At 48.6% G+C, this 15,281-nt stretch overlaps 1 protein-coding gene across 11 annotated transcripts in view; it reads left to right on the top strand.

The window, feature by feature from the left end:
* Window positions 1-15,281, top strand: part of RAVER1 (ribonucleoprotein, PTB binding 1) — a 314,850-nt gene that overhangs the window by 181,023 nt on the left and 118,546 nt on the right. For 6 of the 11 annotated variants that reach the window (XM_085654428.1, XM_085654430.1, XM_085654432.1 and 3 more), the window contains one exon: window positions 11,441-11,524. In XM_085654428.1, coding sequence (XP_085510554.1) covers window positions 11,441-11,524 — 84 coding nt within the window. The remainder of the gene's footprint in view (window positions 1-11,440; window positions 11,525-15,281) is intronic. The other 5 variants (XM_085654429.1, XM_085654431.1, XM_085654434.1 and 2 more) reach the window with 1 other exon arrangement.

Below are 15,281 nucleotides of genomic sequence, written 5' to 3' on the forward strand. Positions count from 1 at the left end.
GTCTAACTTCCGACTCTCCTTATCAGGAGGTACTGTAGAAGTGGGACTAGTGGCATGTTGCTGCTTTCCCGCTACTACAGTCAGAGTCTGGTGTAGAATATATTCTGAAGAAAGCAGGATCTAGCTCCGGAGGGCAATAATTATTTTGAAGCCTGGAAGGAGCTGCTTTAACGAAGGCTGGTGTCAGTGAGATGTCCATTGGAGGTTTAAGGAGGCCTGACACTAGAGGCCGAAAAGGCCTCAATGCTGACCAGTGTTTTAGAGCCTCAAAAATGACTGATGTTGGAGTCGACAGGGAAGTTCAATTTCACCGCTCCCCTCATAAGGACCTCTTGAAATGTTGTGACGTTATCCACCGGTGATGTGCATGGAGGGGAAGAGTCTGAAAGCGTTGGGGTATTGCCCACTAGAAGTGGAAGATGACCTCCTTGTTGACTGTATTCAACGACTGAGTCTCGACGGTAGAGTGTGCCTCAAAGTCCATCTTAGAAAGTGCCTCAACGTCGATCTGGATAGACTGCGACCATCTTGATGGCCTCATAGTGGATGGGCTCTTCGACTTCGAACGAGGACTGTGGGTCGACACTGTTCTCGACATTAATACTCCTTGACTCGTTGCTAATGTGTTGCACTTAATCGATGTCAAACAATGGATAGACGGCGAACAGGTCAGCGCACTCCTCTCCTTGACCGAGACTAAGTTTGTCTGCCGTTTTCTTGCTGGCACGCCCTCTAGAGACAGATGGCAGATCTGTGTTAGAGTACTGACCCTCTCCTCTCCCGGAGGTCCCTCCTTCAGACTGCGTCTGTTGGCTTCTGAGCAGCTTCGGTAGGATGGAGGTGAATCTTTGTTCTGTCCTTCAGGGTGTGCTTTGAAAAGCAAGATTCAGGAACATGAGTGTCTGGTAGGCAAATAATACACACCTCATGGGAGTCTGTTTTAGCCTTCTTTCTCCTAAAGGCTTGGCACTTGTCAAAGAAAGAAGGCATTTTTCAGAGAGGGGATAATGTTACTTACCCAGTAAGCATCTGTTCTTGGCATGTAGAGCTGTAGATTCACATGCTTTGCATACTCCTGCCATCTAGTGTTGGGTCCGGATGTTTGCACTCTGTTTTTCTTTCGAAGCCTTTCCAGTCACAAGGTAGGGGACGACTCCTTTTTAGTGATAGTGCGCATGGGCATCGACTTCATAGTTGGATTGTTTTCCCGCAGAGGGGGAGAATGGAGTTAGAGTAGAATAGAAATGTCCATGCTCATGTATATGTGCATAAGAGAGGACTGCAACTGGTATAGGTACACGGGGAGGTGGGTGGGCGCATGTGATTCTACAGCTCTACATGCTAAGAACAGATGCTTACTGGGTAAGTAACTTTATCCGTTCGAGGCATGTGAGCTGGAGATCACATGCTGTGCTTAGACTATACAGCAGTATTCTCCCAAAGCGGTGGCTAACCTGTAGCTGTTGTAGTTGTCCGAAAGAGTGTTCTAAGAACTGACTGGCCTACATTAGCTTGTTGTCTCACTAACCTCTACACAATAGCGCTTGGTGAATGTGTGTGGTGTAGACCATGTAGCAGCTTTACAGATGTCCGCTAGGGGATGTTTCCTAAAAAAAAAACATAGTAGCCCCTAGCTTGCGGGTGGAATGTGCTCTAGGTGGTATTGGTAAAGTCTTTTTTGTTTTTGCATAGCATGTTTGAATACATTTAACTATCCACCGAGCAATACCCGATTTAGAAATAGGCTTGCCCTTGGGTGGTGGAGAAAAAGCCACAAAGAGTTGTTTAGTTTTACGAAAATGGTTTTGTCCTTTCTATGTAATACACTAATGCTCGTTTAACATTGAACGTGTGTAGAGCTCAGCCTGCCCCTGAATCTGGTTAGGAAAAAACACAGGCCACTCGACAGATTGATTGATGTGAAAGGCAGATACCACTTTGGTTAGGAATTTGGGGTTAGTAAATACCACCACTTTGTTTTGGTGGACTTGACAAAATGGTTCTTCTATGATTAGTGCCTGAACCTCACCCACTCTCAGATGTAATGGCGATGAGGAAAGAAACTTTCCAAGTGAGCAATTACAGATCACATTTATGCAGTGGCTCAAGGGGTGGTAAGAAATGTTAAGATTCCACACTGGAGCAGGTGGAAGTCTTGGTGGGATAACTCTTTTGAGTCCTCCCATAAAGGCCTTGATAACAGGTACTCTGAAAGGGACAGATGCTGTCTATTTTGAAGGTATGCAGCAAGATGTAAGCACATGGATGTGTAAGCTAAACCCCACTGCTGTAAGTGTAGTAAATAAGGAAAATGCTACTTACCCAGTATGCATCTGTTCTTGGCTGTTCTTGTAGAAGGTCCAGTGGTTTGAAATAGTGTTTGTAAAACTGCCTGTCCTACACTAGCTTGTTGTCTTGCCAACACAATAGTGTTTTGTGAATGTGTGTGGTGTAGACCATGTTGCAGCTTTGCAGAGGTCCTCTATGGGTATGTTTCCTAAGAATGCCATAGAAGCCCCTAGTTTGCATGTACAGTGTGCTCCAGGGAGAATTGTTAATGTGCGTTTAGCTTTAATGTAGCATATTTGAATGCACTCAACTATCCACCTTGCAATGCCTGATTTTGATATGGGATTGCCTTTATGTGGTTGAGCGGAAGCAACAAAGTTTGGTTTTCCTAAAAGGTTTTGTCCTTTCTATGTAGTATAGTAATGCTGTTTTGACACCTAATGTGTGAAGGGCACGTTCTGCCACTGAATCTGGCTGAGGGAAGAACACCAGCAACTCAACACATAGGTTGATATGAAAGGCAGAGATGACTTCAGGTAAACTTGGTTAGTCCTAAGAACCACTTTCCAGGTGAGAAATTGTATTTCACATTTGTGCAATGGCTCAAACGGTAGACCCATGAGTCTTGTGGACAATGTTGAGATTCCACACTGGAGAAGGTGGAAGTCTGTGGGGAAGAGTCTTTCAAGTCCTTCCATAAAAGCTTTAATAGTAGGCAATCTAAAAAGAGACCAGCGCTGTCTATTTTGCAGATATGCAGCTATTGCAGCAAGATGTAAGCGTATGGATGTGTAGGCTAAATTGGGACTTTGTAGTTGCAATAGATTGCAAATAAGGCCTTGAATTGAAGCTTCTTTCTGTTTCCCACTATGGTCGGGGAAACATCCAATATAATCTGTCAGAGTGGCAAACAATAACACAAGACTCCCGATGTGAGAAAGTGCCATCTTTCTTGCATGGTATGCCCCCACTTTTTGCTAAATTGCTAAATGTACTTTGACTGAGTGTACCCTGGACTCCTGCCAATCAGGTGCCCAGGGCCTATGTTCCTTCCTTAAAACACACAAACTCCAAATTGGCAAACCCTGGCCACATGTCAGCCCCTGGTAAATGGTACCCTGGGCCTTGTGACCAGGGAAGGCCTCTAAGGGCTGCAGCACTTATTGTGCCACCCTTAGAGGCCCTGTACCCTTACACACACTGCCTTTGCAGGCTGAGTGTCTGGGTGCAGGACAAAATGAAGTCGACATGGCACACATCTGTGTGCCATGCCATCACCTACACTGCCAAGGCATATGTCAGCCACCCCTCTGGCTGGGTGCCTTATGCCCATGGTGTGGGCACAGGAGCAGGAGCCCTGTGCCCCTACAGTACCCAGGTCCATTCCCGGGCACTGTAAGTGCAGTGCTGCCATTTAAGAGTACATGGTGCTGAGAGCTCGTCAAACACGAGCTCCACAGCACCATAATGGCAACACTGAAGACTGGGAAGTTTGGTATCAAACTTCTCAGCACATTAAACCCACACTGATGCCAGTGTGGGATTTAATGTACCAAGCACCCCAGAGGGCATCTTAGAGATGCCCCCTTACAACTAACCTACAATCCACGTCTGCTCTGAGGCTGCCCAGGCTGCCACACAGCAGACACGTTGCTGGAGCCCTGGGTGGGAGAGCCCCTGCTCTCCCGGGCCTGCAACAATGCGCATCCTGGGTGAGGTGATAAATCTCCTCCCCCAGGATGAGCAAAGGGAAGCTTCAAAGGCCTGCCGCCTCTAGGAGTTTCCCCAGGCCACTGCAACCCCCCACTCTGGCGGGAAGCTTGGCTGGAAACCCCATACAAGGATAGGGGATGTGCCAGCCTGCCCACCCCACCCCTCAGGTGGGGGAGGAGAGGTGAAGCACATCTTCGGGCTCTCGCCATCTTGAAGATGGGAGGCCCTACCCTATCAGGATTAGGCTACTGCCCCCCTCCCACAGGAGAGAGGCAGGATAGGGGGTGTACCCACCCCAGGACAAGGACCCATTGGTCCCTGGCCTTCACCTACCTGTAACGCCCCTAAATCTAGTATTTAGGGGCACCCTGAATCTTCCTTCCCCAGATTCCAAAACTACAAGAAGAGCGAGAAGAAAAGAAGACCTGCCCTGCAGCTGCGAAGGAGAGGGAGACACCAACTGCTTTGGCCCCAGCCCTACCGGCCTGTCGACCTCGGTCCTGCTCCAAACCCGGCATCTCTTGTGGCCAGCAACCTCAGAAACCCCGGAGGACCTGGCTACCTTTGAACTCTGATCCCCTGGGACTCCCATGAGTAGAGGTTCTACTCAGAACCTACCTTTCACCCCTGGCAGCAGCCCGGAACCGCGATCCCAGCCCACTCTGCATCTCACGGAAGAGCTTCTTCCCTCTCTGATGAGGAGTATTAAGTGGATCGCCACGAGACCCAGCCCCTATGAAAATTCTTAACCAGGCACTCCCTGCCATCAGTGAACCGGTAACTTAGATGGTTAACACCTCTTTGGAATCGGCTACGGTTCCTAAGGCATGGAAAGTGGCCATGGTCAGATCTTTGATTAAAAAGCCGAACCTCGACCCTGAAGACCCGGCTAACTATCGCCCGGTATCTTTGTTACCTGGGATGGGGAAGTTAATCGAGAAATTGACAAACATCCAATTGGCTGCATTTCTGGAGAAGTATAATCTCCTCCATCCATCCCAGACAGGATTCCGAAAGGGACAAGGCACTGAAACAGCATTGTTGAAGGTGGTGGAAGAGGCCAGAAGGATTTTGGACGCAGGTGGCAGCGCTGCCATTATCCTTCTGGACCTCAGCGCCGCCTTCGACACAGTTAACCACCATCTGTTGCTGACTCGACTCCGGAACATCGGGATAACCGGAAAAGCCTTGAAGTGGCTTAGATCCTTTCTGGAGGAAAGATACTTCCGGGTGTTTGAGGGCAATAGCCATTCCCGCTTGTTAGCGTTACAGTGTGGGGTACCACAGGGTTCGTCCCTTAGCCCCACACTGTTCAATGTTTACATGGCCCCGTTGGCGGAACTGGTTGCTCCGTTTGGCATCCAGTTAATAAGTTATGCAGATGACACCCAGCTGGTGTTTTCTCTGCAACAAAGAGATACCCCGCCGAACAACCTGGCTAATTGTTTGGAGACGGTAATAAACTGGATGAATCTGTCTCAATTGAGACTCAACGGAGGAAAAACGGAACTGATGCTCTTAGGCAGACAAGATATTCCCGATCATCTTGCCTGGCCTACCAGTATGGGTGCCATACCATCGCCCAAGATGGAAATAAAGAGCCTAGGCTTTTGGCTTGATAACGTCTTATCCTTTGAGACTCAAGCCAGAAAGAAGTCTGCAGTTTGCCATGGGATACTGAAATCCCTGCGCAAAATCCTGCCCCAACTTCCAGAAAAAGCAAGGAAGACCGTATTTCAGTCGTTGGTTCTATCACGAATTGACTACGGGAATGCTATATATCTTGGGGCCCCAACTTCCACTTTTAAAACTTTGCAAGTGGCCCAGAACTATGCCGCCAGGATTTTAACGGGCACTAGTCGTTATATGTCGGCGAAGCCAGCCTTAAGATCGCTCCATTGGCTCCCGGTGAAGGAGCGGGTGCGATTTAAATCTCTCTGCATCACACACAAGATCTTACATGGAGAAGGTCCTTCCATATTGGAAAATATGATAAGTTCTTATAGGCCCCAACGCAATCTCCGCTCGAGCGAACATAATCTGGCAATTATCCCTAGGATAAAACTAGCCCGCTCAGGTGGCCGACTCTTCTCTTTGCAAGCAGCAAGAGAATGGAATTGCCTTCCGGGTTATTTGAGGCAGGAACATATCTTCCTTCAGTTTAGGAAGAAACTTAAATCCTTTTTATTCCCCAGAATTTAGTGTGGTAAAAAAATGTAATGCGAACTAGCCCTGGGCTCACTTTTTACCAAAAGCGCTGGGATGCCTACGGGTAGCCATGAGCTATACAAGTGGAACGGTTTCTCACCAACCACGAGGTATGGGCATTTATTTCAGGTACTTTCTCGTCCAGAAGGAAGTCAAGGACAAATTTAGACCCATTTTCGACCTCGAAACACCTAACAAGTGGATTCAGCAAGAAACGTTCTGGATGCTGATGTTACACCAAATCTATCCCCAATTACACCAGACGTATTGGCTCTGTTCCATTGTCCTTTAAGGCGCATTCTTTCATATACCAATCGTCCGAAAATTGAAAGGTTTTGAGGTTCGTAGTGGGGCAGGACCGTTATCAGTACCAAGGGATTCCATTTGGCCTGAAGTCAGTGCCTAGGACATTCTCCAAGTGCATGGCGGTAGTTCCTGCCCATCTCAGGAGAGACAAAATATTAGTCTATCCATATCTAGACACTTGGCTAATCAAGGCAACCACATACCCGCTTCATGACATTTTGACATGCAATCTCCTTTAAAGGTTAAGCCTTCAGGTCAACCGCAACACTCAACCTCTGTCCCAGTTTGAACTGTACATTATCTGGGAGCTTCGATTGACAGAGTTTTGAGAAAAGGGCCTCCCTTTGGAAGAGAGACGCTTATCCATCCTTCGGAACTGTCCTGCTCGCATGAAATCCTTTCATCCAGCAGTAAGAACAGTATCCTCCCTCTTCGGCTCGATTTTGTCCTGCATCAGTCTCACATCGGATGCCTGTCTTCACATGTGACCTCTACAGGAATCTATCTAGGACCAGTGGGACCAACTGACAGGCAATTGGGAAGACAGGATACAACTATTCCCTGTCCCTGAAATGGTGGTGCTTTCCAACCAGTCTACTTAAATGTACACCATTTCATCAGGAAATCCCTCCTCAAACCATAGTCATGGATGCCCCACTTTTTGCCTGATATTGATGTGGTTTCGATTATAGTGCACAGGGTCCCTGGCAACCAGGTCCCCTGTGCCAGTGCTTCTTCCCTAAAAACTACTCCACAATGGGGTCTTCAGGACCCTGTAAGCTACTAGTAAATACCTGGGTACCAAGGGCATTGGGACTGAAGAGGGTCCCCTAGGGACTCATCACCTAGGCCATGCAGACTGCCACTGCAGCATCCATGTCCTGGCACAGACCAAAAAATGACAATGTTAATGGGGCACACTGCCTGGGTGATATGCCAGCTTTCACTGCCTAAAGTATAGTTAAGGCATCCCGCTAGCAGGCCTTCCAGCCCTATGGCATGGTGCACTATACCACAGCTGTAGGCATTTCTGCGTGAGCAGATATGCCCCTACAATGTTTAAGGCCATTCTTTGATATTGAAATGACAGTGAAGCCATAAAGAGTACATGCGCTGGAAACTCTATAACCTGAGTTCCCCAGCACAATGACTACTCTGAATTCAGGAGTGTTTGGTACCAAACTATTCCTTTCAATAAACCCACACTGATGCCACTGTGGGATTTATTGAACCATGTACCCAGAGAGCACCTCAGAGATGCCTCTGAAAACCTACCACCCTGGTGTGGTCACAGACTGGCTGTATGTAGCCTGCCACCACCAGACATGTTTCTGGACCCCTGGGTCGAGAGCCTCTGCTCTCTGGAACCAAAAATAATACACATCCTGGGCAGAGGTGTCGTACCTCATCCCCAGGATGCGCACAGTGCTTGAGAGGAAAGCTTCAAAGGCCTGCTGCCTTTGTGATGCACCCCCATCACCCCCCCTCTGCTGCTAGCAGCCCCCGGTTTACACCACCACTTTGGGAGTGGGGGGGTAAATCGTCATAAACTTAGAATAGGATGTCTGCCCACCTCTTCCAACCCCACCTCCAAGGTGGGGAAGGCAAGGTGAAGCATATCTTCAGTCCCCGCCATCTTAAAGATGGGGAGACCTCTCCAGTCAGGGCTAGGTCTGTGCCCCCTCCCAGAGATGGGAGGCTTAGTTGAGGCTGTAGTCACCCCTGGTAAGGTTCCCATTGGCCCTACTAAAATCCCCTAAATGTAGTATTCCGGTGCTCCCCTAGACCTGGAAACTAGTTCCTGCCAACCAAAGAGGGACAAAGCAGACTCCATGTAACGAAGCCTGAAGAGGACTACTGACTTAGCACCAGCCCTACCGGCTGGTCTCCAGCTTCCAAGACGCTGCAAAAGATGACCATGCCTGTCCTGCAGCCAGCGACTTCCAGAACCTGAGGATGACTGCCTGTTCTTCGACAAAGATCAGAGGCTCCCGAAGACAGTGGATTTGTCCCCAAAAAGCTTAAACAAAGGACTCTGTTGCCCAGCGGATCCGAGAGTCCTGCTCACTCTGCGCACAATGCCTCCGGCCCGTGTCCAGGTGGCCCACTGATCCTGAACAGGTTCCCCAAGTCCAGCGTTAGCCGACCGCCCCCCCTCCTGGACTCCACAACGGCACCTGCAGCCTGGATTTAGAGGCTCCCCCCTGACTGCGACCGGCTCCAGTAAGAAGACCTCTAAGGACACCCCTGCACCTGAAGCCCCTTGGCCTTGGTGAGCTGAACCAACGATGCCTCTGACCCCCCCCCCCCCCCCCCTCCCCCACATCTCTACTCACCACTGCTGTGGCTGGATTCCCTCCTGCAGACTCCGGTGTGACGCCAGCAGTCTGTTTGTTCAAAGCAAGTTCTCCTTTAGAAAGCATTGGGCGCCCAACTCTGTATTTGCACCCAACCACCCCTCTGCCACTGATGGTGTATGTTTGGTGCTGCTTTGTGGTTCCCCCCATGCTTTCTCTTACCCCTCCCTCCTCCAAAGTGTGACCCCTGCAACCGATTTACCTACCTGCAAGCAGTGTGGCTTTGAGCACCCCCAGTCTCCATTGAAACACATTGGGCCGAACTAATTTTGACCTCTGCACCTGACCGCCGCTGTTGGTGCAGTTTTGATACTCATCTGACCCTTGCTGACCTTTTGTTCCTGAAGACTGAACTGTAGGTCATGTACTTAGCTGTATAACCGCATGATAGTTTTCCTCCATAGGATAACATTGAACTGTTTGAAAATTGCAATTAGTATATACTTAGGAATATTCCAAGGTAGTGAATCTGTGGCCAGATAGTCTCTCCCAGATAAGGCATTACAGAAGGAAAGTAACTTGTTCATCTCGTCAAGGCAGTACACTATTTCCCCCAGCCCCCCCACCCCCACTGATGTTGGTGACAGGCTGAGTGGAGGTCGTTGCATGGGAAGTTGGAGTCAGAGGAATCTGGTGTGTGAAGACCAGCTCCACAGTAATCTTTTGTTGGCCATTTGTCTGGCTCTGACGGCTTCTAGTTGTCCATTAAGGGGAGACTACTGCAGTTTCTCATGGACTGCACCATTGCCATGTAGAATTACAATTAGCTGGATAGTTGGGACCTCGATCAGACCAAGGAGCACAGTCTGGACAATCAGCTTTTTGTGGAACTCTCCATGTCGAAGATGGGGAAGATTATGCAGAAGAGGACCCTGTTAGTGTGGATAGCCCTATTCCTCAAGATCGGCTGCACACTGGCCAAGAAGCATCACTTGGAAAATCTGGGAAGACCATTCCACTAGCGCGAAGGTGCATGCTACTGCATTGGCTTACAGAGTGCCAGTCCTTGGATTCAACCAGGCTGCGACATGGATTGCGACATGGACACCTTGGATGTCATATGTTCATGCAGCACTACTGATGGGAAGGGCATTTTGCTTACTCATTCTGTAGTACTTTTTGTTATAAGTAGACTTCACAGGCCCTCTGCATTGTGAGATACTGCTTTGATATCTGTATTAATTTGAGCAGTCTTCAGTTAGAAGTATTCCTCAGATGGACAAGGTACTTACCTTTGATAGCGCTTTTTCTGATAGATCCTCTAACTGCTGATTGGCCACTGCCCTCTCACCTCCCTGTTGTATGTAGTGGCCTGGTTAAAAATTTTTAAAACACCCCAAATTGTATTCAGCACACTGGTACCAGCAGTTGTTCATGCTCTGCTTCTGGATAAGTGGAAATGGAAACGTCTTTTATGATCTGTGTGACCGAAATAAAGATTATGAACTGAACGGGAAATAGAGGAAACTGACCACATAGCAAAGTTTTGGTGTTTGTATGTGGCTTTGTGCTGTCACTTTCCAGGTGGTACGGAGAGAACGCATTCACATGGGGCCATCTAGCGGTTCCCAGGGGCACACTTGCAGAAGCTTTTCTGGATCCAGTCTGCCACCTGTGGAGTATTTTAAGGTGAATTAATCTGTTGGAGTATCCACACGATAGTTACGAAGGTAAGTAACTTGTTTGCTACATCTACTTCGGTTTGCAATGAAATGTATACAGTCTTTGCTATTGTCAACATGACTGAAGTGCTTGCATATGTGACAAAAGGAAAATGTTTGTATGTGGAAGTATGTTCGACTGACTATTTTTGGGGGGACTGTGATTATGGGTCTATCTGGTAATGACTTTTTTGTTAGTTTTGAGATCAAATACTGGGTTAGTATTATAGGATTGTGTGTTTTTTTGAGGAATGATATTCTTCTGTTTAATAACTTCTATCTCACCAATATTTTATTTGCTAAGGTAATTAACCGTTGAATATGTTATAGTTCCCTATTGTAGTCAGTTATAACACTTACAAAGTTGTCAAGTATCTTCTTCCACATGCATGTTGCTAGAACAAAACACAATATTACCACCCTTGACTGGCTGTTCAATTATTGTATCCCAATCATTTATGTAGTGTTTGAATAGACTATTTTTCAACATGCGTTTGAGGTCCTGTAGAACCTTTTTATTCTTCCTTTTCCTCCTTTGACAGTCCTTTTAAAATCTGATACCACTAGTTGATTAAATAGTTCCAGGTTATCGTGGGGCAGCTTTTGGGCCAAGACTGCCTGAAGGAGCTCCCAATATTCAGTGGAGGCCCCTGAATCTCCTCCATTGTAACCATACGAGTAGAATGACACTGTAGCGTTAATGTTTCAAAAATAGTTGCATGTGATATTCGCACATTAGTACTGACAGTTTTTTTCTCTTTACTATTTAATTTTTTGATCAGAGTACTTTTTAAATTCTGTGTGAATTTAAATACATCAGCCTTTGTTCTGCCACAGTTCGTAATGAAATATTACATGTAGGTATGTCGATCCCTTGACAAATTGACATTGAGTTCCTTGTTTCAGCAGGACTTGTCGCAGCCACGTATATATCCACAGAACAGAGATGTTCCTGGGCAAGCAATGGGCAGCTTTACACACAGACAGAAGGTATGTGCTTCTAGAATCTTTGTGTTGGATGCATGAAGTATTGTGGTGGTCAGACTGATGGAAGGAAGCTAAGGTCTACCAGCTGTTTATGGTCTAGAATATTTTGAGAATACGCCCTTTTCTGAATTTGAATTTGAGCAATTGAAGTGTAGTATTAGACAACGGACTTGCTGCATAAATTGAGTCCCTTCTATGCTCCGGAGTATGCTAAAAATCCTGTTTAACTTAGCTTTCCACTTACTGCTCCCGTATTATTCTTGGTAAGAGATTTTTCACCCTGTTTTGTGCCTTTCATTTCCAACTCTTAATTTAACCCATGGAGAACACTGCTTGGAACTAATGTAAATGAAACACCATTTCAGTCTGTATTGTGCAACAACTTCTGCTTTTGTAGGACGCATCTTTTGGTGAGCGGAGCCTCTGAGTTAATTATTTGTGAGTTTGGTGCTTGTGTGTAAGGTTACTTCAGAGCAGTAGAAGAGCTGGCAATATACAGATGCATGTGGAAATGGCCCTTATCCAATGTAATTTGATTGTGGCTGGGCAGAAAAAGGGTGTAGTAAATGATGCAGTTGTTCAACCTCACTATGAAATACTTACTAACCCCCTTTAGAACCAGTAGGTTTCGTTTGTCAAAACTTCAGCTTAATCCTGGGTAACTGAGCAGTAAGGCTTACACAAAGTAATACATGCAAAGCATTTAAATTGCTCCAAAACAATTGAAGAAATGGACTAAAAACTAAAATCAAACTCTGATTTATAAGAGATAGACTATTTTAGGTATTTTTAGACACCAAATCCTAAAAAGTCCGTCTGAGGGTTCTGGGGATATAGACTGTTCGAGGCATGTGGGCTGCTGAATTCATATCTGTGCATAGATCGCCGCCTAGTGTTGGGTCCGGATGTTTGCACGTTGTTGTCCTGGAAGAGTCTTCGAAGTATCCTGGGATAGGTGACTCCTCCCCTGGACTACAGTGCGCATGGGCATCCTCTCCATCCTCAGATAGTTTTTTTCCGCCATTGGGTTCGGATGTGCTTATCTTGACTCAAGTTAGGAAAACTTTTTCCAGGCCAAAAGGCCTTTAGTTCGCGTCGGTACTGTTCCCGATCGGTATCGATAGTATCTTTGTTAGTTTACTAACTTCCAGAATCACCTTTTTTCGCATCTTGCCCGACCATCGACCCGACATCGACGATGGAATTGAGGACACCATTCAAGCGGTGTCCTGTATGCAATGCGAAATATCCCCACATCGACGTCCATCCGGTGTGCAACAAATGCCTTTCACCGGATCACGACGAATCTACATGCATGGCCTGTGCCCGATTTCGATCCAAGAAGACTCTCCGGAATCGATGAGCGGCGAGACTCGAGGCGTAGCAAACGGCACCGGCCCCGGCCGACATCTTCAACGCCGACACCGAAGATGTCGAAGAAGTGGAGAACCTACCCTCCAGTCCCGCTTCCGAACATGACTCCGGATCGGAAGAGGTAGACGAAACACTCTTTCGCAGAGATGAAGACGACACCGAGGTAGGAGACTACGATGAGGCCTTAGGGGCCGAAGAGAGTAGCTCCGGTGACGAGCAAGGCCTACCCGTACAGACTGAGGAAATCCCAGTACGACAGTCTATGGCTCCGGTCGAGGGATCGCCTTTGGGCCTTACCCAAGACCTATCCCGCAGTTCTTCGGCCCCGCCCTCGGGCCCGGCCTCGGACATTCAGCGGCAGCCATTAATGCCCAAACCGGCTGGTTTCCCTTCTTCGAAACCAAAAGCTGTATTGGTTCAATTTGAAACCGAAAGTGGCGCTGGTCGGATCGAGGCCCTCCACACCTTCGACGCCAGCAAAACCCGTCGGCACCGAGCGCACCAAACGAGACTTCGGTGCCGAGCTCGAAGCGGCCGACGTCGGAGTCGACAAACGGAAAAAGACCTTCGGTGCCACCAAACCTACTCTGCTCCCGGCACCGACGCAATCGGCTCCGACCCCAAAGGTCAAACTACCTGCTGCGTCTCCCACCGCTTCGACGGCACCACCAAAGCCACACTCATCGAAGACGTCGACGGCCATTCCCGCCCCTCGACTCGATGACTCACCGGCGCTGAAAAAGTCCACGCCCGCCTCTACAGAACCGGTCGGCGCAAAGGAATCGAGGGCGCTTCAGGTGCGCCCCGTTGCTGCGCAACGCACCAAAAACAAAACTGTCCTCCAGGACGCGTCGGGCTCCGAGCCGATCAAAGCTCCAACAGCCTCTTCGGCACCAGCCAATATTACTTTTGGCCTGCCACCATCCACGGCCCCGAAACTGTTCCAAATTAGGACCAGAGTCACCCACACCACTATCACGCCTGCCGAAAGCTCTGCGGAGACGTCTCCATCACATCTCATCGACGCCGACACTGGCAGGATGATTATCCACAAAAGGAGGATAACTTCTGAGCCAGCTTTGGACTCCTTCCGGATCCCACTTAAAAGAAAGCTGCCAGTGGCTTCAGAACCAGTTCTTTACGAACCTTTCCATTCACCCTACCAGGATCCACAATCCTTCTCTCCCACACACTCCGACACGGATGCGTTGGTGGACACATGGGTGAGCAAGTCCCCTACCCCGGAGAGATGGACCCTGAAGGCCAACAGGACCCTGATCAAGCTTGGGATGACCCTGTAGACCCAAGTGCACCTATGGATGCACAGGACCCGCAACTCTATGGAGCAAAAACATCTCCCACAGAGGACACTGCAGCGTTCAACGCCCTAATTGAACGTGCTGCGGCCAATCATGGGGTGCAACTTCACTCTGACACCGTCGAGGATGACTTTCTTATGGATACTTTCGCATCCTCAGAAAGGAACATAAAGACTCTGCTGGTTTGAGGACCCCCTTCAACATGGGCAAAGGACATCTTCAAGGAACCCACCAGGGCAAGAGTGATAAACCCCAGGATCGACAAGAAATACAGATCAGCGCCTGGAGACCCTACTTATATTAGAGGCCAGTTACCTCTAGATTCCATTGTCGTTGCGAATGCTCGCAAGAGGGCACACTCGCAAACAGGTGACGCTCCTCCCCCGGACAAAGAGTCCAAGGTGTTAGAGACCTCTGGCAAACGGGTTGCCGCCCAGGCAGCTAACCTATGGCGCATTGCCAATACTCAAGCGCTCCTCGCTCGCTACGACCGAGCGCACTACGACACATTAGAGCAACTACTCCAACATCTCCCTGACCAATTCAAAGAAGGTGCAGAGATCCTCATCAGGGAGGGACAGCTCCTCACAAACGCATCCATCAAGTGTGCGCTGGATGCCGCAGACACAGCCGCCAGGGCCATAAACACTAGCGTCCTGCTGCGACGGCATGCCTGGTTGCGAATCTCCGGATTCAAACCTGAGGTGCAAAATAACATACTCAACCAACCTGTCAACCCCGACTATTTATACGGGCCAGAGGTTGACACCACCCTAGAGAAAATTAAGAAGGACACAGACACGGCAAAGTCCATGGGGGCTCTCCAGACTCAGTCCTTTCGGAGCGGCTCCTTTCGTCGCCCCGGGAATAGAGGAGCAGGTAGAGGACAGGGGTCACAACAAACATACAACAAGGGCAATACACAAACCACCTACGATAAAAACACCCGGGGTGGATATCGTGGCTCCAGCACAAAGGGCAGAGGACGCGGCTACGGCAACACCAGGTCCTCCCCCCCCCCCCCCCCCCCCCAAGAACAAGCAGTGACGCCCTCTCCCTTCCTCCCG

Source organism: Triturus cristatus, chromosome 4_1 (genome assembly GCF_964204655.1).
Source record: "Triturus cristatus chromosome 4_1, aTriCri1.1, whole genome shotgun sequence".
In the NCBI taxonomy this organism is placed as follows: Eukaryota; Metazoa; Chordata; class Amphibia; order Caudata; family Salamandridae; genus Triturus; species Triturus cristatus.